A 24,538-nucleotide genomic window follows, 5' to 3' on the forward strand; every position below is an offset into this window, starting at 1 on the left:
TCAGCAACTCCTCGCTCCCGCACGCCAGCGAACCCCCCGCTCGCCCGCGCGCGCCGTCGACCTCGCTCCCGCACGGCCTCCCCACCCCCGCCGCGACGGATCACGCGCACGGCTCGCCCCCCGCCGCCGCGATTCCCCTCGCCCACCCCCGCCGCGACGGATCACGCGCACGGCTCGCTCCCCTCGCCCACCCTCGCCGCGACGGATCACGCGCACGGCTCGCCCCCCGCCGCCGCGATTCCCCTCGCCCACCCCCGCCGCGACGGATCACGCGCACGGCTCGCTCCCCTCGCCCACCCTCGCCGCGACGGATCACGCGCACGGCTCGCCCCCCGCCGCCGCGACAGATCACGCACACGGCTCGCCCCCCGCCGCCGCGACGGATCACGCGCACGGCTCGCCCTCCGCCGCCGCGATTCCCCTCACCCACCCCCACTGCAACGGATCACGCGCACGGCCGCCCCCTCCGGCAAGCCCGCTACTCCGGCAAGCCCGCTCCCCGACTGTACATCTACTCCACTGTCACCTAGCAGCCGCCCTCGTCACGTTGGTTTTCGCCGAGGTGAGTTCTCCCTCCGTCCTTTTTCCTCTGCCCCACCGGTTGCTTGTGTCATCTGTTGCGAATGTCCGTAGAAGGATTGAATATTCAAAAGTGCACGTCTCTGATGTGCTTATAGGTTATGTCATTGAATTGAAACTGGAAGTGTAGGTAGCCAATTTCTACGATACCACAGGATGTACTGCTCTATCTTCTATGAACACACCCAATGCTAAGAAGTCTGACAATTGATAGGGTGTGAAGGCAGATTGTTTGCTCTGCTTAAGAAGTTGTCTCGGTATTAGTAGACCCGTGCTTTATTGGTATAGTAGTTGGACCTAAAAAAACTTTACTGTATCGATCTAATTTTATATGGGAAGATGACCTCACAATGGAAATTCTCCAGTGAATTTGAATGGTACTCTGGTTATTAATGCCCATTGAAGATTATTGGCTCTCCTGTATGACATTGCAAAAAGGTTCACTTTATTCATGGACACGCGATTCACCGCATTACTTGTTTCAGTATCAGGATTCCAGGATTCCAAATCTGAGACGGATGTTGATGTTGACTATAACAGTTTGTACTCAAGGCAGGACTTTCTAAAAGGCAAGGACGATGAGCTTTCATGGTTTAATGCTGGTGTCCCTATAATACCTTGCTCATTTATTTTTTCTGCTGCACCTTAGTTTGCACCTCTGGAGGTCACCTTGAAAGGAATATAAATCAACAAAGGGGGCTCATTTATTTTTTTTGCTGCACCTTAGTCTACACCTCTGGAGGCCACCTTGAAAGGAATATAAATCAACAAAGGGGGCTCATTTATTTTTTTTGCTGCACCTTAGTCTACACCTCTGGAGGCCACCTTGAAAGGAATATAAATCAACAAAGGGGCTCATTTATTGTTTCTGCTGCACCTTAGTCTACACCTCTGGAGGCCACTATTTTTGCACAGCTACTACTTCCCCCTTTGTTGATTTATATTCCTTTCAAGGTGGCCAATGGGTTCAGATTTGGCGCACCCGTCGCATGTTAGTCTTGCGGATTGTAATATTTCCTTATCCCTTAGTTCAATTCATGGATAAATTTTTGTTTTAGGCTACTCTTTGATGTGTTACATTATTACAAAAAACTTGGTCTTGGTTCATTTCTAACATGAAAGTGGCCTCTTGTTGTTCTTATGCTTCCCCTAATATAACTTTTATTTTTTTTGAATAATTTCCCAGCTTGTCGACAATTAGAGGCTCTCCCATTCTTGGATCCACTGAAGCATTTTAGAGGTGCTCTGTTCTACTATCAAAGGTTAGCATTATTGTTTCTGCACATCTCCTACTCCCTTCTTTGCATATTTATGGTTGATAAGTATAAGCACATGAATAGTATGGAAGAGAAAAAAGATAATACATTATTACAAAGACCAACTTGGTCTTGGTTCATTTTCTGACATGCAATTATCCTCTTGTTGTTCTTATATGCTTCCCCTAATATAACTTTTATATGACAAATGTTAAGTAATACAATGTCGAGCTTGTGTGTATTGGGGTTTTTTAAATGGGGTATAAAGTTTATATGCATTCTTCCGGTATATATCGGTTGATGCTAATTTTTAGATAAAATTATAGTGGGGAGGCTTAGCTGGTAGTATACTTTGACTTCGGTTCATTTGTATTTCTTAAGAAGTGTTGGCAGTTATCTGTAGCAGTCACCAAAAGCAGACCATTCTAGATCAAACTGAAATGTGTAATGCTTGACAGCTTGAGCAATATGTACTTACCGTCACAAAAACCATATCAGCACCAGCACCAAGACCACGTGTCAATTCCTGGCCAATCTGTAACCTATTTTCTGGTTCAATGGGTGACATCCGCATAGCCTGAAAATTAGTGTTCACAATCCAGAATTCCACACCCTTCATGGAGCTTTCAATCATCTTGTACACAGCATTGGAGCCACCACCTCCAACCCCTATGACTTTAATCCTGGGCTCATTATAGCAGTAAGAGGGAGAAGTGTCCACCAATCTTTGTCGATGGCCACAAAATGGCATTACATGTAGGAAAGCACAAAAGAAATACAAGCACGATTGCAGGTGTTTGGGTAGCAGACACATTAGTTCCAAAATCTGGGGAAAAACAATCAAGCCTCCATATGGTTTCAACTTCCAAGCCAACTGACTTTCCTAATGAGATAATTGCATTTTTGGGACTTCAAATATGACGTTTCACAATAATACCATCCAAAACATTTATTTTGTAAAAACAGGACAATAAACATCTTCCAATTGATTATACTACCATTTATCGTATTTTTTCACTTTTCTAATTTCTTTCCACGTATTTTATACTCACATTTACATCTCTTCGTCACCTGGCCAAGCTGTCAAGCGCGTGGCAAAGCAGGAGCAGTCACCAAAAGCAGCTTCTAGCTTCCTAATTTTTTTAGTGACTAGCGACTCATCAATGCTTTTGAAGCTAATCCACTTTGAAGGAGTCCTTTTGTTGGCTTGTAGTACCTTGCTCCTTCAAGACGCACCAAGCACCAAGAGGATACTGAAAATGAACCAACATTGTTGCCTCTTGGAAGCGCAAGGGTAGGTAATAGGTCATCGCAATTTTGGAAACAATTAAAAGACACGTTGGTTGTCTGAAAGTCAAAAGGTTCATCTCTAAGGCGGCGTGACCGGCCACAGGAACATGCATGGAGGAAGACATATCCACTAAAATGTTGCTCCATTGCATCTGATGAAAAGAAATCGCCATGCCTGCGGTGCTTACATGGTCTGCCAGTTAGGCTAACAGTGTCACATTGCTGCCTTCCAGATTCCCATATTGCCCGGCATTCATCTTCTAGCTTCTTTGAGAATACCCTGACTGCTGGTCCTTTAACCATTGAGCCAAAGGACCGCAATGCCTTTTGTAGCTGCACTTCATGCATTCTTGTGGTGTAAAAGGCAGGCAAACCTTTCAAGTATATCTCCTTATCAGTTGGAAGCACCCTTTGACACCATGATGAAGAAAATTTCATGTTAAGCCCATTGTTACTTTCCAAGCACGATAATGTGATCTCAATAGCATTAGATCCTACAGGAAGTTGTCCATTCTTCTCAGTAGGACTTGTATGAGTCTTGCTTTCAGACTGACATCTCAGCACATTTCTTCCACTCAACAGTGCAGTTAGAATAGAGGTACTTATAGACAACCATTTATCAAAAGTAGGGAGGTCAGGTGCATTAACTGGTTTCCCAGATGCAGCTGATACTGCAGCTGTAGCTGATACTGCAGCTGCAGCCACCATGCCAACACCTGCAACAGACCGGCACTTGCATTGCTTGAATATCCCCCTCTCCCTCTCAGCGCAGCAGATTGCCGAAATATAAAATCCTTGATCAACTGAAAGTCATCATGGTTTGTTGAATATCCCCCTCTCCCTCCTACCTCTCACCAATCGCCCCGCGCCCTCGCCTCCGGTCCTCCGCACACCGCTCGGCTAGGAACCAAACAATCACTAAAGCAAGTGGATCTCCAGGGCCCAACCTAGCCCAAAAATGAGTTGATGCATTTCTCTGCTGAATTTCTACAACTGCGTACAAAGTAATTTAATCTAGGTAGCGACAATATTTAGAAACACTTGATTGGTCGAGTACTAATTGACACACTAATTAGTAATTAGTATAATATTCCAAACTTGTGTGTGTTTCGGGTATTTATTGGGGTAGTGTAAAGTTTATATGCATGCTTCCTGTATATAGAGGTTGATGCTATTTATCTAATGATAGTGGGAAGGCTTAGCTAATAGTATGATTTGTGTACGGTGAGCCCATTGCCGAATAGATTCAAGGGTTGATGGCGGCAGACGTGGCAATGGTTGGCGATGGGGTAAACGACTCCCCAGCATTGGCGGCGGCAGACGTGGGCATGGCGATCGGTGCTGGCACAGACGTGGCCATCGATGCTGCTGACATCGTTCTAATGAAGAGCAACCTTGAGGACGTCATCACTGCCATTGATCTCTCGCACAAGACCCTCTCCAGGATCCGGCTGAACTACGTGTGGGCCCTGGGCTACGTCCTGGGCATGCCGATCGCCGCCAGCGTCTTGTTCCCTTTCACGGGCGTCGTCTGCCCATCCAGCTCTACAAGAAATCGCTGCACGTTGAAGACGCGCCCAGGCCCGGGGAGGACTCAAATTTGGTGTGACTGCGAGTGAGTACTGATCCCTCGATCTCGATGTGTACTAACGAGAGCATGTTGGCGTCACTGATGCTTAACGAGCCAACACCTGATCGATCTGTGTACAACAAGCAACACGTTTTGGAACAGTTCGCCAATTGATTGTGCAATAATTTAAGACAAGGTTTATCTCTACTATATTAAGCTTCAAGAGTTTTTTATCTTTTGTCTGGAAATGATGTTTACTTTTATTATCAAATATTATGTCAATCACTGTGTGTTGTGTCCTGTGCTGCAGTTTTTTACATGTGCCATGAATTGTTATGCATTTCCTAAAACAACCTTCCCTTTACCTCATACGTATGATCCCTTTATTATTTTCCTTTCAGGTTTTCTCGGCTTTTGGGTATGTTCATAAAATAGCCACCTTTGAAAAGGCTACAGGTTTTTAGGTCAGGTTAAAGTTACTTGCTTCAGATACTTAGTAATTTTGAAATGAACATCAAGAGCCTTATCTTATTCTTTCTGGCAGGCATTGATCCAGTACACTGATGCGGCTACTGCTTTAGCTGCTAGAGAATCCTTAGATGGAAGGAGCATCCCAAGGTGACATTGTGTGGCCTTCTTGTTGTTTGTTGTACTTTCTTATGCTTGTTATAAATTGAATTTTCCTTTGGACCTTTATCGTAGTTACTTGCTTCCGGAGCATGTAACATCCTGCTACCTGCGAATTTCTTTTTCTGCACATAAGGATTTGAACATCAAGTTTTAGTCGATCCGCAGCAGGTAATGCCCATAATTTGTTTTCATGGAGTTATTCATTATTATTTCTGATGTAAGATCCATCCTTTTGTCCCATGTTCTCTTAAGTTTGATCATTCACTACTTTAAGGTGTTCTTGCCTGAGCAGTTCTCGATGTGATGCCATAACATGATTTGTTTTTCAACTTCATTCTTCATGGCTCGGTCTGAGTTGTCACTATAGAACATTATTCATGTGGACGTTTTTTTCCTCCTATATTTCTGCTGAAACGTAGTAATACACCAATGCTACCTGAAGCTAAATGCTTGCACTTATGGTCTTATTTCGTTGCTAGAGAGTAGAGACATCTGTAATTCACTTGAGTTGGTCAAATTTGTTAACGGGTATGTGCAAAGGTAGTCTTTTGGATACAAAGTGTTGCCTATCACTTTCTAATTTTTTGGATATTGATCTGATTCAAGTTTTTAAAATATTAACAGTATAGAGCAACTGGTAAAGGTTTCAGTTCGTCAGGTTGTCTCTTGCCTGCTCATGGATTCAGCAGGCAGTTCAAAAGGTTGACCTATTTGGGAATCTCTGGATCTATGCTTCAGTTACAAGATCAACACATCCACAAGCACCAGTTCAAGCTGAAATGTGAGCCATCTGTTTAAGATATTGGAGCCACTGTTTTTTCTGACGGTGCAAATATACGAATCTAGAATTTTTTATCCCTATTGGTAGCTTGATTTGTATCATAGTAGAACACTGATACACTGAGTAAAGTGTTCCTCGTTACAATACATTGATACACTAAGTAATCTTGTTTTTTTCAGGCTGGAATGGACTCCACTGTCACAGCCAACATGTGACTAAATTTCCTCACTACAGTCTACACCCTGTAGGTCAGTCTCTCTGTCTTAAGTCATCACAAGTTTAATGTTTTTCTTGCTTTCAATGACATTTTCTTTGAAAACATTTGCTCTCTGACTTATTGCAATTGGTTGCTTCCAAAAGTGTTGGCATCCTCGACTCCACTATAAGTCTTGTCTTTTTATCTTTTACAGTAGTATTCTTACGGACGAATCAAACCAAACATCAACCCGGGATCAGGTGATTACTTTAGCAGCAGTATTTCTCTAGCCTTGCTTTGCTATTTTCATAAAAACATCTTGTGTTTTATGTTATTATTAGGCACATATAGTAATGTTTTAGGCATGATCAATGAAACTCAAGTCCTGCTTAGTCTACTTCCTCCCACTCGCATTCCCATCTCATTGTTCTATTACACCAAAGCCAGATGAATTTTAAAAGGTGTTACAAACGCTACCACATTGACATGTGACTTTACTCTGTTTTTCAGGTAGCATGCCCGCTACTCTACCACCACTGATCCATATCTTTCAGGTCATTGTATTGCTATTCTGCAGGCCATCGACTAGAACAAAGATCTTTCTAGAGAATTATATTGTTGATTCAGAAATTTCTCTTATAGCCACTGTTAATTTGGTGCGTGTTTCGTCTTTATATATGTGCTTTTGGAGAAAGCTGATAGGCTAAATTGTTTGGGTTCTAGGCAGTAGCTAGAAAGAGACTTGGAAGCTGAGAAAAGCTGCTGCAATATATTGCAAGAACTTATCTCACGGCATTTCAAACTCGCTCGCTTCTTTCTTTTCTACATACATTCATAGTACATTGATATGTGATCCAATTTATAAAATTTTAAGCGAAATTTCTTGTGGATGGTGACCACTACCAAGTCTGGATCGTGAGTAGTACTTGGGAGATACTAATCAATTGTTTGGTATACTAAAATAATCTGTTGTGGTTCTATGCATTTAGAATATGCGTTCATGATTTTGTTTTTGAGGATTGGATGATGTGTTGTTTACTATCCTCGGGGCTACATGGTGTGGACTGTGAAGGCCGGCCGATGTACATAGAGAGGCCAGGGAAGGTGTCCTGGAGTTTGAGAGAGCTTTTAGGGAGAGGTTCTCTGCCTGCACATTAGCTGCTAAGAGGCATATTGACTCCACTACCATCTTCGATGTCCAAGGTGTGGTATGTTAATGATTCAGTTTGAGCTGTGCTTACAAAATGCAGATTTGTGTGGTTTTTGCTCTTAGAATATATTGCTTGTCATATATATGTTTGTTGTTCTGTATCACAGCTTCTTTAGCTAATCGATATGATATGAGGCCTAGGAGTTGCCACTTTGCTTATGCTTGCTTCAACTCTTCTCAGGGGCTCACATGGATCATCCCCGAGCGCAAGCAAACTTTGAGATCGCGCCGAAAGCATGCCATCCCTGGAATCCTTCAGTTGGGAGTAACATTTAGTTCCACTCTGTGGTTTTTGCTCTCTAAATATATTGCTTGTCATACATATGTTTGCGATCTCATAGATTTGGATTTTGAGCAGTACCAGTTTATTATTTTTGTTAATGCAAGCCTTGAAGCGTATCAAACTCTATGAACTGGTATGATTTGGAAGATAGGAACTGTAACTTCTATGTTGCAAATAATCTATGAGGTGTGAGCTGCTAGAGGTAAAACTTGCTGAAATAGTTATGATCTGAAATAGTCATGTATCTTGTGATATTAACAATTCCTCATAGTATTTGACTATTTGTATTGTAGCAACTGCTCCTTTTGCTTCGTGTAGTACTAAATTTACTGTTGCTTGTTTAAAAGAAAAAATTTAGGTTCCATTTGCAATAGTGGATATGTTTTCACTGTCTGATGAATGCTGTTGAGATATTTGGTTTTTCTTTTGTCAAACTCCAATTAATATATTTTCCTTGTATTGTATGAATTGCGATGTTCAGAAGCACAAAGATATTAGTAAAGCCGAGAAGGACATCGTTCTCAGGTATGTTCTTATGTTTACTTTACATTCAAGAAGGACATTCTATTTGAAGCTCAACTTATCATGTAAATTGGTTTCAAAGCTCAACAAGTATTGTGATGCTTGGTATTTTTGTTCTTCACACCCCCTTCGCCAAGGCCATCAATGGCGCCGCGCTGCACCTCTTCAGCTTCGCCGAGGCCATCAACATCGGTCGCCCACCTAGAAACTCTTTAAGATCATAGACCTCCACGATAGGCTCTCGAAGTCTCGGACCTCCTATCCGACGTCTTTGGCTATACCTAGCCTCAACATCGAGATGACGATGTGAGGACTCTAGGTCAATGTCTCTAGCGTTGTCCTATCATGAAAAGCAAATTATCACGAAATGTTTTTATGGATTTTATCTTCATTAATAAAGATAAAATTATAGTTATGTAAACATTCTTAACCTTTAAAAAGATGCTAACAAAAACATTGAATGATAATTAATGCTTCTGCATCTCAATATATCTTATTATAGCATGTTTACTCCGTAGCAACGCACGGGCACACATCTAGTTAACTAATAATTAGCCAATTATTTGTTAGTTAGCTAATCCTATTAGCAACTTTTCAGTTAGGTAATTATTAGCTCTAATACATTCAAACGAGACCTAGTTCTAACTAGCATCAACCACCCGATGTAACAAAAACTAAACTTTAGTCAGCAAACTAAGCATGTCTCTGGCTTTCTGAAAGTTGGAATATAGAAATTGTATAGGAATTTCACAATAGAACTCAGGAAAAATCTTTTGTTAAAAAAAATCTCTAAGAATTTATTCGGTTTGAAGTGAATTGAGGAATTAAATTCTCTCATATATATAATTTTATATAGAAGGTGATTTAATCCCTTTAGGCCCGTTTGGGTCACGGAACGGAAGATCGAAACTGTTTCAGCTCAGATTGTTTTTCTAATTTGTATAAGTTTTGATTAACAATTTTTGGTGTATTACTGCAGAAACGAACGCGCCCTTAATCTCATCTTTTAACTAATAAGCTTTGAAGGGACAAAAATAGATTTTTGTGTAGCGTGGAACAAGTGAAGGTTCCCAGTTCCAACGAGGAAGCGGCCACCACTCTGCGATCCACTACCACCATATAACGCACGTCGCGACGGCGGACTTCAGTGCTGCTATCAGCGCGGCGCAGGTCGCGTAGCTGCGGGAGTCGCTCTTCCCGCGGGAGCGGGAGCTGAAGTAAGCAAGCGGATAGGATCGACAAGGAGGCAAGGAGCAACGCCGCCTTCTCAGTTTCTCACTCGCGTCCCTCTCCTGTTCCTCAGCTTCGTCCAGAACTTGCCTTCCTCCGCCGCCCTTTATTCCAGGCTTCCTGAGAAGAAGAGCTTTTCAATTGATTATTTCAGGTGAATTCTCGCCAAATCCCGTTCATCTGGTCACTATCTGCTTGCGTCGTGTCTAGGGTATGTATTGTTTGATATTCTCCTTCTCGAACAATTATGTTCTACGAATGTTCGCGTCAGCTCAGTTTTCTTACTTCCGTAGTTCCCTTCTCGGGCAGATTCGATTCTGTTCTGAGAGGAAATAGTTTGTGTCTTCGTCAGTGCTTAAACATCAATTCCACGAGTATCTGCTGCCTGTGCTGGTTTAGTTGGCATGTCGTGATTCCAAAAGTAGGAAAGTGTTATCGTCAGTGTAGTTGAAATAATTAGCAGTGACGCTGGGCAATATATATGCTCAACCAAAAAGGGGTTCGGTTTCATCGCTCTAAGCTATACATGCTTCTCCTCCCCGGCCAGTTATATATTTTATTTTGAACAGACTGTTGGGCCAGACAGGTTGTTAGAACATGGTAGGTGCACTACTGCATGTGACTATATCATATTTGCATATCTGGCCATTATTTCCCCGCTCCATTGAAAAATAAGCATGTCAAGATAAATATTTCTTTCCCTGATCGTACAAATCCACGACATGAAGAATGATGTTACTACTAATCATTGTTTTTATATAGGGTCAGGCGATTCTCTTTTCTTGGATACATATATAGCAATTGATGTTTTGGATATTTCGCTGTTGGGATATGACAATTTGCTAATTTTCTAGGAGGATGGCTAAGTTTGCAGACGTCCTCTGTGCAGTTACACTACTTGTGTTGCTCCCCTGCTCGGATGTTGCATTGGGGCAGACTACTGACCCTTCCGAGGGTAATTTCTGTCTGCCATATGTTAATTTGTGAGAACGTTTGAAACTCTGCAAGTTAATGAATGGTTTATTCCCATAATGTAGTCAATGGGCTCAGGGCTATCAAGGGACGATTAGTTGATCCTATGCAAAACCTTATGAATTGGAATAGGGGAGATCCGTGCAGGTCAAATTGGACAGGAGTCTTCTGCCACAAAGTGAATGATGATACATTTCTTCATGTGACAGAATTGTACGATCAGCACTTCTATTTTATTTGTTCATCATATTTTGTTTTTTTTTTCTATCCATTTGTCTTGGTTACCATGTTGCTCTTGTTGAATAAAAATCAACAGTCACTATTATTATCAAAGGTAGTTTTTACGGTCAAATGCCAACTTCATCCGACTCCGTGAGGGATTTTTTTTCCTGCATTTACACATAAATCCAACTGTAACATGAACTGCCTTGGTTGACAATTGTCCAATCATAAAAACATGAAACATCAGTCCTGTGAGTTGTATCAGACTAAGTTTACAAATCCTAGCACCATTGCTCTCTGCCTTCTTTTCTAAGGCATTTGTTTTGCTTGAAATATTATTGGTTTTGTAAAGTTTGTTTATTTTATTACATCAGCACGATATGGAATATAACAACCCAGTAACTCATTAAGGCCTTGTTTGGTTATTTTAATTCCATGTGAATTGGAGTGGATTGGGTGGGATTGAGACGTATTTTGACTTGTTATGGATTTAAAACGACTCAATCCCACCCAATCCACATGGTTTAGCATCAAAACAAACAAGTCCTAAGTCGTTTCTGTAAGTTAATGAATGGTTTATTCCCATAGCTGTTCCTAATACCATTTTTTTATCTCTATACAGGCAGTTATTTAAGAGGAATCTCTCAGGAACTCTGGCACCAGAGGTCAGTCTTTTATCTCATCTGAAAACACTGTAAGTATTACTCTAAAATTCAAACTTCCTCTCTTTTTTTAGTTCTCCTGCATTTTGTAAATTTAAACTTTTCTAATTTCCATTCACTATCTTTTCAATACGTGCATAAAATCATGGTGCTTTGCTAGCAAGTTTTCGAGCACAATTTTGATTCCTTATTTCATTGTTTTGAGCAGAATTTTGTTCTTGATTCCTTTTCTTTGAGGCAACATTTATTCTTGATTCTTAAGCTATTCAACTAAATGATGTGTTTCTTGAAGGGATTTTATGTGGAACAACTTAACTGGTAGCATCCCAAAGGAAATAGGCAACATCACTACGCTCAAACTTATGTAAGTTTTCTTTTTCTATTGTTTTTCTTACCTCATTAAATTATTCAGCATGTCTCAACCTCATAATGCACACAACAACATCAGTTCAACATTACCAGTTCTAATTTATGAACATTTCTCCATAATATCTGTGTTAAATAACATTGATATAGTTATTTTCATGCCTTTTGCAGACTTTTGAATGGCAATCAACTCTCTGGTATTTTACCTTATGAGATCGGTAACCTTCAAAGTTTAAACAGATTACAGGTTGACCAAAACCAATTGTCCGGCCCCATACCTAAATCATTTTCCAATTTAAGAAGTGTGAAACATCTGTAAGAATTGTTTATTTCCATTGTCTATTTGTCTCTCTGTTTTTCAGTTTCATCTGTACTTATTTCTAACCTCAACCATCCTATTCATTTTAGTCATATGAACAATAATTCGTTAAGTGGGGCCATCCCGTCTGAACTTTCCACATTGCCTCTTCTTCTTCACCTGTATGTGGAACTCTACTTGTTTCCCGATTTTCTTCTTCTGCAAATAAAAAAATGAAATATTAAATTACTCTTCATTCTCATACTTTAATGCAACCTTGCAGGCTTGTTGACAATAACAACCTATCTGGACCTCTCCCTCCAGAATTTGCTGAAGCGCCTGCCATGAAAATATTGTACGTACCTAAATTTTCTTGCGATGGGTTTGTATTTATCCCACTGAAATCAGAATAAAATTGCTTATCATATAAACGTATAACTATTTCTGACATTCATATCATTCTGTTTCTACTAGTCAGGCTGATAACAATAACTTCAGTGGAAGTTCCATCCCTACTACATATAACAACATATCCACACTACTAAAGCTGTAAGAATGGCTTTTTCCTATTATTCTTTTGTTTTTTATCCTTTCTCCTTTATTATATGAAAATTAAAAGATGTGAATATCTTTTGTTCATCATACACCATATAAAAAATTAGTTTAGCCTCTACTCAAAATGTAATTGCAACCATCCATGGTTCCAACATCCAGCTTCCATAGCCTAAACTTACTCAGAATTAAAAGACCTGAGGAGAATATTTCTTGTATTACCAGGAGTCTTAGAAATTGCAGCTTGCAAGGAGATATTCCAGATTTGAGTAGCATACCTCAACTTGGCTATTTGTGAGTACATCTCAGTTTTAGTTCCCAATTAATGTATTTTAGCATTATGACTATCGATTGTTGCTATGAACTTGGCTCTTCGAACAGTTTAAATTTAAAAAAAAATATTAAGGTTAGTGTGGTTTTCAAGAGTGTTTTGGTACAACCTCTTAAGAAAGTTTGGGCTGCACAGCTTATCCCCTCAGCAAGCGGAGACTTCCTTTTTTGGCTGGTGGGAGAGATCTTCGGCTCAGGTCCTCAGTCTGGAAAAGAAAGGATTGGATTCTCTTATTGCCTTAGGGGCCTGGATGATCTAGAATCATAGGAACAACGTGGTGTTTGATGGCAGGACCCCTTGTATCTCCTTCCTCCTTCAGGCTGCTGGTGAGGAAAGGGAGAAATGGCAGATGGCTGGTGCCAAAGGTCTTTCCTTCTTGGCCGGCCAAGCTTCCTAGCTCCTAGGGCTGTGGTTTTTTAGTTTTGATCTTTATGGATAGTTTTGTGAATGCCTGCTTCTGGCCTCCATAAGGAGTGTGTTGTATCTGGGTCCTTTCTGCCCCCCCTATCCCCTCTACTTTAATATATGGGTGCACAGTTCTCCTGCGCTCTTTTCGAAAAAAAGATTAGTGTGGTTTTATCCCTTTTCAATAGGCACCCAACTTTTCAGTTCACACAGTTCAGGACATGTCTTAATAACTCTCAGATTCATGTTTCAGGGATATTAGCTGGAACCAGTTGACAGGATCTATACCAACTAATAAGCTCGCTTCCAATATCACTACAATGTATGTAATTAAGATAACGTTTGTCTATTTTCGTTAATCATCGATCTCATTCTAGTTATGTGGCAGTGATTTGTCGCACAACATGCTCAATGGAACTATCCCACAGAACTTCTCAGGGCTCCCCAAGCTTCAGATATTGTAAGTGTAACTTGCTAAACAGTCTTCAACGGCCTTTTGCATTGAACATGGATATGATTTCTTTTGCATATGGTTCTGTTTATTTTCACTGCAAATATGTGAACTTTGTTTACGTAATATCTAGTGAAGAGATTACAAATACTTCTGTTTGTAATCTTCTTATAACTGGATTCAAATTTGTAATCATTTTATCTAGATCAGTATAAATCGCGAGTCGTATCAGTTAGCTTATAAAAAATTATTTGAAAATAAGAATACATATGTAAAGCTTTACAAGCTGTCATATATTATTATTATTTTTCGTTCTTAAATCACTTAAACTTTATTTTGCAGGTCACTTGAGGATAATTATCTAAATGGTTCTGTTCCCTCGACAATCTGGAATGGCATCGAGCTTACTGGAAATAGAAGCCTTATTCTGTATGATTTTTTTCTGCAGAAGTAACTCTATTCAGATCTAATAACTGTACATATGTAATAATATTTTCATAATAACACAGAGACTTCCAAAACAATTCTCTCAAGACAATTCCGGACACATTTGATCCTCCCCCAAATACCACTGTAATGTATGTTCTCATACATTTATGCTATGCATTTCAATATTCACCTCCACATCAATAATATATATAGTCCCTGTGCATATTGAATTGCGATTATGCACCTTTCTTTAATGGATGCAGTATTAATTGATATGTATATTCTGTCCTAGAGCTGTACAGACCTCCTTTTTCCCTTTGAGACCAAGCTTTGTATCTATGTAACAGTGAGACTATGTTTTAAGTATTTGACGCCAGGTCTTCATATCCTATACTTGAATCATTATGCATGTGTGAAAATCATAACTATAAGATTGCACTTTTCTCAGTGGCAAAGAAAATTTTTCCAATTCCCTTTTGAGCAACCTTTTCATGCAATGGATAGTTATCACCACCGCTGTCATTTTTGGCAGGCTATATGGAAACCCTGTGTGTGGGGGTACGAATGGATCTCTGATAACCAACCTGTGCCAACCCATGTCAGTAAACATGCAAACGTCGCAAAATGAACATGGCTCTAGTTGTCAACCTTGTCCTGTGGATAAAAATTATGAGTACAATCCATCATCACCACTAACTTGCTTTTGTGCGGTGCCACTTGGAGTCGGACTTCGTCTGAAGAGTCCAGGAATCACAGATTTTCGTCCCTATGAAGATGACTTTGAGATCAACTTAACCTCTTTATTGCAACTGTTTCGGTATCAGTTAAGTATTGAACGCTACATATGGGAGGTTGGTCCAAGGCTAAATATGCACATGAAGTTATTTCCAAGTAATTCAAGTCTATTCAATATATCTGAGATTGTGCGACTCAGACATGTACTTGCTGGCTGGGAAATTACCCTTTCAGATGTATTTGGTCCATATGAGCTTCTCAACTTCACACTAGGTTCTTATGCAGATGGTATGTATTCATTTTGAAGATGTTAATTCTATTATGTGCTGCTATTAACTTGTTTTTAGTTTTCCTGCAATGAAAAAGTACAGTCGTAGGACTTCAGGGGAGTTTCTGTGTTTTATTTCGTGAAATTATTTGGATCATTACAATAGCTTTTTGTATTGCATTTCTGTTAGCTTGATTAGCAGCATATAGTATAACTAGTTAGTTGTCTGTGCGTTGCGACGGTACACGAACACCGCTGATAAAAGTATTAATAGTAATTAATTTTAGATCATTTCATGAGATATGCTCTCCCGACAGGAGGGAAAGACCCATTCATTTTTTATTCATCAATTAGAACAAAATAGAAGAAGCAACTAAACACCATACATGTTCATATATCAAACCCATATATTGTCTAATAGCTACACCTGTGGTCAACAAGATATTATTAATCAATTACGAGACTTCCTATGGATACGCGATGTGTCAATACTAATACGCCATTTTTTCCTCAAAAACAATGATAACCAACGTCGCCGGTATGGGGGAGGTGAGGCTAGGGTTGGACTTGAGCACGATCTGCTCGAGCGAGGACGACAACGTGAATAGCGCGGGCGACAACTCGACGGGGGCCTGGGCGGCGCCGAAACAGACGAAGATGGAGAGCGTCCGGAGGTGCGGCAGGCCGCGCAGCGAGGCGGGGTTGAGCCTGGCCCCGGGCCTGCAGGGCGGGGTGGCGACGTCGGGGCCCAGGTGGAGGCGGGTGGCGCGGAGCACGCACGTGTCGTCGGGCGCAAGCTCGCACTGTAGGCCTGGCCATGGCGTGTCGGTGCAGGGCCGCGGGTGGAGCTGCGGCCACGCCGGGTCGCCGAGGAGGTCCGCCATCACCCGGAAGATGGCCGCCAGCTCCGGCGCCGGCGCGTCCCCTCCGGGGATTGCGGGTGATGGGGATCGCAGCTGGGAGGGTGAGGAGGGCGCAATGGGGAGCGGAGCAGAGGGGGAGGATGTCGGGGGTGTGGGGGGAGGGGGGCAGAACCGTGCACCGTGAACGCCTACACTGTAGTCTTAAGTAGTAGTAAATATGGTTGGGTGGTTGCATGCAACAAAACAGCATATGTTACTTCCTTCAAAATTAAAACATGTAGAAATCCAAATGATAAATTATAGCATTTGCTTTTTATAGTGATAGGTTGATCTTGATGGCAATTAATTTTTCCTTGAATTATACTTCATTGAATTTATGTCCACTCACTTGCTCAATTAATCATCTATTGGTGTGTAAAAATATTCTATTTATCACATTTTGCAGAATTTCCAAATGCAGTGTCAACAGGTTTAAGTAAGGCTGCACTGGGCAGTATCTTTGCTAGCACAATTGCTGGCGCTATTTTACTTTCTGTGGTAGCTACCACCCTTATAGTGAGAAGGCGTTCAAGACACAGAACTGTCTCAAAACGTTCATGTAAGTCATTTATATTTGGTTGTATGAGTGACCTTTTAGCTGTGTAGTACATAGCTCGTCCAAGAGAAAGGGTCTGAAGATGCATATCATGCTGTTTGCAGTGTCAAGGTTTTCTGTCAAAGTTGATGGCGTTAGATGTTTCACATTTGAAGAAATGGCTATAGCAACAAATAATTTTGATCTATCAGCCCAAGTTGGCCAAGGAGGTTACGGCAAAGTCTACAAGGGAATTCTAGGCGATGGAGCACTTGTAGCAATCAAACGAGCACACGAGGATTCCCTTCAAGGTTCAAGGGAGTTCTGCACGGAGATAGAGCTACTATCAAGATTGCATCATCGCAATTTGGTTTCATTGGTTGGCTATTGCGATGAAGAGGATGAGCAGGTGGAACCTTTTGATTTTAATTATATATATATAGTTCGTCACAGTGTCGGAGCACCCGTTATGGCGTAGTATGGCGGCCGCCATACCTAAAGTAGATGTGTAGTGTAGTGGTTATTGTGTAACATGTGTGTGCAAGAGGTTACAGGTTTGAATCTTCCCATTACACAATACCCTTTCCTCCATTTTTTGTTCTCCACGGCCATAGCTCATTTTTACCCTGTGCTCCGCCACTGGTTTGTCTTCGTCAGCATCCCTGAACTGCTCCTCAAATCTCGTTTTGCAGATGCTGGTTTATGAATTCATGTCAAATGGCACTTTACGTGATCATCTTTCTGGTAAGTAATTGGAGAGATCCATTCTCAGGTATTTGGACATTTTCTCTTTCTTAAATCTTATGCTAATTAAAGCACCTCTTCTTTTTCCCCGTCATTTGCCAACCACAGCCAAGTCCAAGAGACCTCTAAGTTTTGGTTTGAGGTTGAAAATCGCATTGGGTGCTGCAAAGGGAATTTTGTATCTACATACTGAAGCAGATCCACCTATATTCCACCGTGATGTTAAGGCCAGCAACATTCTGTTGGACTCCAAATTCGTTGCAAAGGTAGCCGATTTTGGTCTCTCGAGGCTTGCTCCAGTGCCAGATGTCGAAGGGACATTGCCAGCTCACGTATCCACTGTTGTCAAGGGCACCCCAGTAAGTGTCAGACTGCCAATCACATCGACAATGTCAAAATTACCATGCTTTCTTTTTTTAGCAGTAATATATCACTGCTGTTTTGGCAGGGCTATCTTGATCCGGAATACTTCCTAACTCACAAACTGACCGACAAGAGTGATGTTTACAGCCTGGGTGTCGTGTTCCTTGAAATGTTAACTGGTATGAAACCAATTGAGCATGGTAAAAACATAGTGAGAGAGGTATGCACTTCTTCAGCCATGGATACATTACACTTTTAAAGGACGGCCAGTTCTCTCAAAAAGTAAAAAATGTCAGCTGAAACCAGTTGAAAATCCATAAGCTTAGACTGTGTTATTATCGACTTGTGCTTGCTGTCAGTAAAAAAAAACAAGCACATATGTAATGAAGAACTGCATGTTCCTATTCCTGTAGGTAAACTCAGCTTGCCAGTCGGGCGCAGTTTCTGGAATAATCGATGGCCGGATGGGCTTATACCCCCCAGAATGCATCAAGAGGTTCTTATCACTAGCAACCAAGTGTTGCCAGGATGAAACTGATGACAGGCCTTCCATGTGGGAGATTGTCAGAGAACTTGAGCTCATCTTGAGGATGATGCCTGAAGAGGACCTGATTCTGCTGGAAACCTCAGAAACAGACTCGACCGATGTCAGTAAGTCGTTGTCATCTTCAGCGACCAGGACCCTCTTCGTCTCGTCACAGGCCTCTGGGAGTCTTGATGCGAGCAGCGGCATGATCTCTGGAAGAGTAACTCCCCGGTAGGCATGGTGTAATACTTGTGAATATGCAAGTTTGTTCTGTAACATTATAGGCTTACCACTCCTAGGACCTGTCTTTTATGAATTATTCATATTCAGCCGAACGTACAGTAGATAATAGCTTATGATACACTGGAACATAGCTGGCATTGCATTCTTTACCTTTCTAATATGTTAATCTGCTTTCTGTAAGGTAGCGTTTGGTTCCAGACCCAGTTTGGGATGGAACAGCTCCATAGCTCCATCTCCGGGAGTGGCTCCATACTAAAGATTTTGGAGAGCCAAATGGTTCAACATTTGAGCATAATTTTCCATTTTTAGAACTGCTCTGTCCTATATGGAACTGATCTAAACAACAACAAATTAGGAGCGGAGTGACTCTGTCCCACGTTAGCATTTGGTTTCAGAGCTAATTGGGATGGAACGGTTCTGTTCCCGGGAGCAGCTCCGTCCGGAATATTCTGGAGAGCTAAATGGTTCAACATTTTAGCATAATTTTCTGTTTTTAGAACTACTCCATCCTATATGGAACCAATCCAAACAACAACAAATTAGGAACGAAGCGGCTCCGTACTTCGGCAACTTTGAGTGCTGACATGTTTAAGGTCAATTCTTTGTTTAGAAGTAACAAGGTTTTTTTTATAGAATCTAGAATCTAAAACGGCTAGGTTTCTGATAGGCCTATACTAAGAGACACATAGGAACCATAATTGTCGGCGTTTCGAGACAGGGGGGTCCCAAAGCCGACGAGTGAGTGTGCTGCGTGCCCCAGCCCAGATGGGTCGAGCGCGTGGGCGAGCGTGAAGGGGGGAGAGGCGAGGTGGCCGGAGTCGAGCGTGAGAGAGGTGGAAGTCCCGCGGCCTTCGTGTTCGTCCCGCGCCCAGGTCGGGTGCGCTTGTAGTAGGGGGGTTACAAGCGTCCACGCGGGTGAGGGAAGCGAGCGGCCCCAAGAGAGCGCCTGTCCCGTCCTCGGTCCCGCGCGGCCAACCTTCTCTAAGAAGGCCCTGGTCCTCCCTTTTATAGTCGTAAGGAGAGGATCCAGGTGTACAATGGGGGGTGTAGCAGAGTGCTACGTGTCTAGCGGAGAGAGAGCTAGCGCCCTAGGTACATGCCAATGTGGCAGCCGGAGAGGTCTTGGCACCTTGCTGGCGTGATGTCGTGGCTGTCGGAGGTGCGACGGAGCCTGGCGGAGGGACAGCTGTTGGAGCGGTCGAGTCCTTGCTGACGTCGCCCTGCTTCCGTAAGAGAGCTGGGGGCCGCCGTCGTCACAGAGCTTGTGGAGCGCCATCATTGCCCATCCGGCGGAGCTGGCCGGATGGGACGCCGGTCTTGTTCTCCGTGACCCGAGTCGATTCGGGGTAGGACGATGATGGCGCTTCCTGTTGACGTGGCGGGTCTGTGCCCTAGGCAGGGTGACGTGGGGGCTCCTCCGAAGCCGAGGTTGAGTCTGTCTTCTGTTGCCGAGGCCGAGTCCGAGCCATGGGGTCGGGCGAGGCGGAGGTCGTTCGGCCAAGGCCAGGGCGGAGTCCGAGCCCTGGGGTCGGGCGAGGCGGAGTTTCGTCGTCTTCCGGGTCTTAGCCCGAGTCCGAGCCCTGGGGTCGGGTGGAGCGGAGTTCGCCGTCTTCCGGGTCTTAGCCCGAGTCCGAGCCCTGGGGTCGGGCGGAGCGGAGTTCGCCGTCTTCCGGGTCTTAGCCCGAGTCCGAGCCCTGGGGTCGGGCGGAGCGGAGTTCGCCGTCTTCCGGGTCTTAGCCCGAGTCCGAGCCCTGGGGTCGGGCGGAGCGGAGTTCGCCGTCTTCCGGGTCTTAGCCCGAGTCCGAGCCCTGGGGTCGGGCGGAGCGGAGTTCACCGTCTTCCGGGTCTTAGCCCGAGTCCGAGCCCTGGGGTCGGGCGGAGCGGAGTTCGCCGTGGTGCCTTTGGCAAGGCCTGACTGTCTGTCAGACTCACTCTGTCGAGTGGCACCGCAGTCGGAGTGGCGCAGGCGGCGCTGTCCTTCTGTCAGACTGGTCAGTGGAGCGGTGGAGTGACGGCGGTCACGTCGGCTCTGCCGGGGGGGGGGGGCGTGTCAGGATAAAGGTGTCAGGCCACCTTTGCGTTAAATGCTCCTGCAACTCGGTCAGTCGGTGTGGCGATTTAGTCAGGGTTGCTTCTGAGCGAAGCCAAGGCCTCGGGCGAGCCGGCGATGTGTCCGCCGTAAAAAAGGGGGGGCCTCGGGCGAGACGGAAGTCTCTCGAGGTCGGCTGCCCTTGGCCGAGGCTAGGCTCGGGTGAAGCGTGATCGAGTCACTCGTGCGGACTGATCCCTGACTTAATCGTACCCATCAGGCCTTTGCAGCTTTATGCTGATGGGGGTTACCAGCTGAGAATTAGGCGTCTTGAGGGTACCCCTAATTATGGTCCCCGACAGTAGCCCCCGAGCCTCGAAGGGAGTGTTAGCACTCGCTTGGAGGCTTTCGTCGCACTTTTTTGCAAGGGGACCAGCCTTTCTCGGTTGCATTTTGTTCCGGTGGGTGCGCGCGAGCGCACCCGCCGGGTGTAGCCCCCGAGGCCTCGGAGGAGTGGTTACACTTCTTCGAGGTCTTAATACCTTGCGTAATGCTTCGGCTGGTCTGGTCGTTCCCTCATGCGAACTGGCCGTAGCCCAGGTGCACGGTCGGGGCCCAAGCTCTCGGGCTGGTATGTTGACGCTGTCAACGGTTTGGCCGGAGCCGGTTTTTGCGAGAGCAGCCCCCGAGCCTCTGCACAGGGCGAGAGGACGATCAGGGACAGACTCGGCTTTTTACATACGCCCCTACGTCGCCTTTCCGCAAGGAGGAGGGGGGGAGTGCGCCATGTTACCCTCGATGGGCACCGAACATGGTGTCTCCGGTGAGCTGCAAGCGGGTAATCCGAGTGGACGTCCGTGCCCCGTTCGTTGGGGGTCGGCTAGGGGCCCAGAGGCACGCCCAAAAGTACCTGCGGGTGATTTGCCGGACCCGGTCCCCTGGCGACGGGGTCCGAGGGCTCGATGCCTCCCTCCGATGGGATTCCATTACAAGATCGTTCCCGCTGGTCTCGGAAATGTCCTAGGGTACCTCGGGAGCGCAGCCCGAGCCTCGGTTATGTATCGAACGTACCCCTGGTCATCCCTCGCTCGGTGTCTGAGGCGACTGTGAACCCTTCGGGGGCCAGCCTTCGAACCCCTGATCAGTAATGGGCGCGGAGCCCGAGTAGCCTGAGGCGGCCATGGAACCCTTCGGGGGGCTGGCCTTCGAACCCCTGACCAGTAGTTGGTGTCGGGCCCACGCGATCTGAGGCGACTGTTGAACCCTTCGGAGGGCCAGTCTTCGAACCCCTGATCAGTAGGGGGGGCTCGGAGCCCGGTTCCTTCGCGGAGAAGGATCCTTTTCGGGGTATCCCCCTTTCCCGGTCCCTGTTGCAAGAGATAGAGAAAGAGAAAAAAGGAAAGGGATACAAAATCGAACGACGTGGCGTACCTCTTTTTGACGCGGTTATTACGGCGAAGGCGAAGCGTCGCGCGCTTCTCCCGCCAGAGGCGCCGCGTGTCCCGCCGTGGAGTTAATGCGACGGGGCGAGTGGTTGGCGAGGCGGCCGTTGCGCGTGCGCGATCCGTTCGAGGAACGGGTCACGGGTGCACCGTCTTCACGCCGTGGGAGGAGGCTCTCTTGCTATCCCAGGATGAGACGTGAGCCTGGCTAACGACGTGTCTGCTGCGCCCGCCCGCCTGCCACCGCCATTACTGCCGGCCCACTTTCGGTCGCTTTGACCAACGCGCCAGGCTGGCGCTGCTGGGTCGCGCGCCGGGTCGCCTCGAGTCGCGGCATAGGCTCCGCAACCGAAGAGGCGCGACGGTGGCACAAGTGGCGGTGCGGTCGCTTGCATGCAGCAACTGGCGCGCCGGTTGCTTGACGCGTGGGCCTGGGCTTCCAAGCTGGCGTGTCAGAAGTCGGAGAAGCGCGTCCACCTGGCGCGGTTGCATGCCGCCTGCATGGCTGCCCGCCCCTTCCGCCCGTTGGTCTGGGCAAAAGTGGGGGGTCACTCGTAACCGCTGGGCGGTCGTGCGCACCACGCGCGGCGGTTTGGCTTCTTCTGCCCTGAGCCGGTTTGCATGACATGCGGGACCCAGCCCCCGAGTCGCTGGGGAGGGCCTTGGAGCGCGTTGGAGAGGACTCAGTCCGTGGCGTCTGGGGGCGCACGTAGGGAGAGTTGCCTTTAAAAGGAGGGAGACTCCTTCCAGAAGGCAACCATGTCTTCTTCCTCCCTTATGCGTCGTGTCTTTCCATCTTCCAAGCCCCCGGATGGGGGGTATCCGCCGCCTTTCTGCCTCCTCGTTGGAGGAACGCAACTTCATGGGAGTTGGTACCTCTCAGCCATCGTTCGGCTTCAAGGATTTTCATCATGCAGCCCGGTTGCTCCCCTCCACCGGCGGTCACCCGAGATGGTGACCTCCGGCTTGATGGTGGGGGAAAGCGAGCCGGGCTGCGGCCTCTGCCCCTCCCTCAGCCTCAAGGATTTTCATCACCAGGGCTGGGGAGGGGAGTGCGCCGAGTTGAGGTCGGCCTTCCGTTGCTCCGCAGGCCTTCCCCCTCGGAGTGGGGTTGTTCGTACCTGCGGAGGGGGAACCGGAGTTCCGTTTGTAATGGCATCTCGAATGCCGGTGTGTTTGTTCATTGCGGCTGTCGGGGCCTGAACATGTATGTAATTTCGGCACGGAGTCGTGTTTTTTCGTCATTTTCGAGCACTAAGTCTCGCCTGTTGATTATCTGAACCGCTTTACCAAGCATGAGTCGCCCCGTGTCAAGGTGACGAGTGAGGTATCCGTATCCCGGAGGCGTAGGAATCCCTCGGCCCGTTCGGCCTTGTTGTCTGAGGCTCCTCTAGCTTAGTTAAAGAGGCCCCTCGGCCGCCCTTCGATGAGCCGAGGCCAGGGGTAGCGATATCAGTATGAACAGAGGCGGAGTTGGCTCGAGAATGGGAACCTGGTTGGCCGGAGCCTAGCCGTGTTGTCCGTCAGCGGAGCCGACACCAAAGTCGATCCGCCGAGGCCTCGGGTCGGGCTGGCGCCCTTGGAAGCCGGTTGGCCGGAGGCCCCAGGGGTAACCGGCCGAGCCGCCTGCTCGGGCCGGATTCCCGGAGGGGTCCCTGGACCGCGTCGCCGTCCGAGGCTGGGTCGGACTTAGCTGAAGACGTCGTCGATGCCGAGGGTGCTACGGCTCCCTTCAGCGTGAAGACCCGAGTCTGCAGGATCAGATCGTCTTGTAGCGTGTGCCTTCTGCGGCCGCCGAGGCCAGAAAACACACCCTCGCCGTGCTTGCGAAGCTGCGTCTTTTTTCCTCTTGTTTCGAGCATCTGGACTCTGTCGGTAACAGGGATGTTTGTGTGAGCGAGAGTTGCTTCTCGCGGAAGGGACGAGTGAGGTATCCGTATCCCAGAGGCGTGGGAATCCCTCGGCTCGGTCGGCCTTGCCGCTTACGCGTACTTTCACCCGTCCATGAGGCCCTGTCCCCGACTTAGTCGAGAAAGCTTGAAGGACTGCTTCGGCAGGAGAGCTTCCGAACGTGAAGACTTGTTCGGTCCACGGAGTCGCTTTATCCGAGCGCGAGTTACTTATCGCAGAAGGTGATGAGTGAGGTATCCGTATCCTGGAGGCGTAGGAGTCCCTCGGCTCGGTCAGCCTTGGCTGCTTACGTGTACTCCGTCGTTTCCAGGATCCGCTTTCCGAAGTAGTCAAGAAGCACGAAAGTAATCCTGCTAAAAAGAGATCCTTTTTCGAGGAAAAATTCGACGCAGAGGGGGTTTCTCCCCTTTTAGCCCCCGAGGGAGGGTCGGGCTTTGCCGGGGCTAGGCCGACCCTTCCTTGACGACTAAACTTTGCGTAGGTGCGAGGTATATGAACAACTTGGAAACATCTTAAGGGTAGAAGCGACGTAGCTGTTTGATGTTCCAGGCGTTGCCGTAGATCTCGCCTTGATTGTTGGCCAGCTTGTATGTTCCGGGCTTCAG

At 45.9% G+C, this 24,538-nt stretch overlaps 2 protein-coding genes and 1 long non-coding RNA gene across 12 annotated transcripts; 2 read left to right on the forward strand and 1 right to left on the reverse strand.

Moving 5' to 3' along the window:
- Positions 1-1,763: 1,763 nt before the first annotated feature.
- LOC103630496 (uncharacterized) lies at positions 1,764-8,732 on the forward strand. Of its 3 annotated transcripts, none has more exons than XR_002748596.1 (10): positions 1,764-1,841; positions 5,097-5,159; positions 5,240-5,313; positions 5,398-5,493; positions 5,950-6,106; positions 6,286-6,354; positions 6,517-6,562; positions 6,813-7,510; positions 7,694-8,320; positions 8,455-8,732. It is a non-coding gene; the product is annotated as an uncharacterized lncRNA (long non-coding RNA). The 3 variants fall into 3 exon arrangements; XR_002262911.1 differs by having other exon boundaries at positions 6,813-7,505; XR_002748595.1 differs by lacking the exon at positions 1,764-1,841 and adding an exon at positions 4,380-4,891 and having other exon boundaries at positions 6,813-7,505.
- Positions 8,733-9,348: 616 nt separating this feature from the next.
- Positions 9,349-18,774, forward strand: LOC103630498 (probable LRR receptor-like serine/threonine-protein kinase At1g06840). Of its 8 annotated transcripts, none has more exons than XM_008651555.4 (22): positions 9,349-9,534; positions 9,621-9,701; positions 10,402-10,502; positions 10,585-10,732; positions 11,364-11,435; positions 11,696-11,767; positions 11,941-12,084; positions 12,178-12,249; positions 12,351-12,422; positions 12,542-12,616; positions 12,845-12,913; positions 13,609-13,677; positions 13,744-13,815; positions 14,149-14,235; positions 14,316-14,384; positions 14,768-15,258; positions 16,547-16,699; positions 16,801-17,084; positions 17,368-17,419; positions 17,528-17,778; positions 17,868-18,002; positions 18,196-18,731. In XM_008651555.4, the coding sequence occupies exons 3-22, from the start codon at positions 10,406-10,408 to the stop codon at positions 18,541-18,543; spliced, it is 2,832 nt and encodes a 943-aa protein (XP_008649777.1). In that variant the 5' UTR covers positions 9,349-9,534; positions 9,621-9,701; positions 10,402-10,405; the 3' UTR covers positions 18,544-18,731. The 8 variants fall into 8 exon arrangements, with proteins under 8 accessions (XP_008649777.1, XP_035815721.1, XP_020395183.1 ...); XM_035959828.1 differs by lacking the exon at positions 9,621-9,701 and adding an exon at positions 9,702-9,758; XM_035959827.1 differs by lacking the exon at positions 9,621-9,701 and adding an exon at positions 9,702-9,758 and having other exon boundaries at positions 9,403-9,563.
- Positions 15,267-16,149, reverse strand: LOC103630497 (receptor like protein 29-like). The gene has a single exon (XM_008651554.2). The coding sequence runs from the start codon at positions 16,120-16,122 to the stop codon at positions 15,730-15,732; it is 393 nt and encodes a 130-aa protein (XP_008649776.1). The 5' UTR covers positions 16,123-16,149; the 3' UTR covers positions 15,267-15,729.
- Positions 18,775-24,538: the final 5,764 nt, after the last annotated feature.

Source organism: Zea mays, chromosome 6 (assembly GCF_902167145.1).
Source record: "Zea mays cultivar B73 chromosome 6, Zm-B73-REFERENCE-NAM-5.0, whole genome shotgun sequence".
Classification (NCBI taxonomy): Eukaryota; Viridiplantae; Streptophyta; class Magnoliopsida; order Poales; family Poaceae; genus Zea; species Zea mays.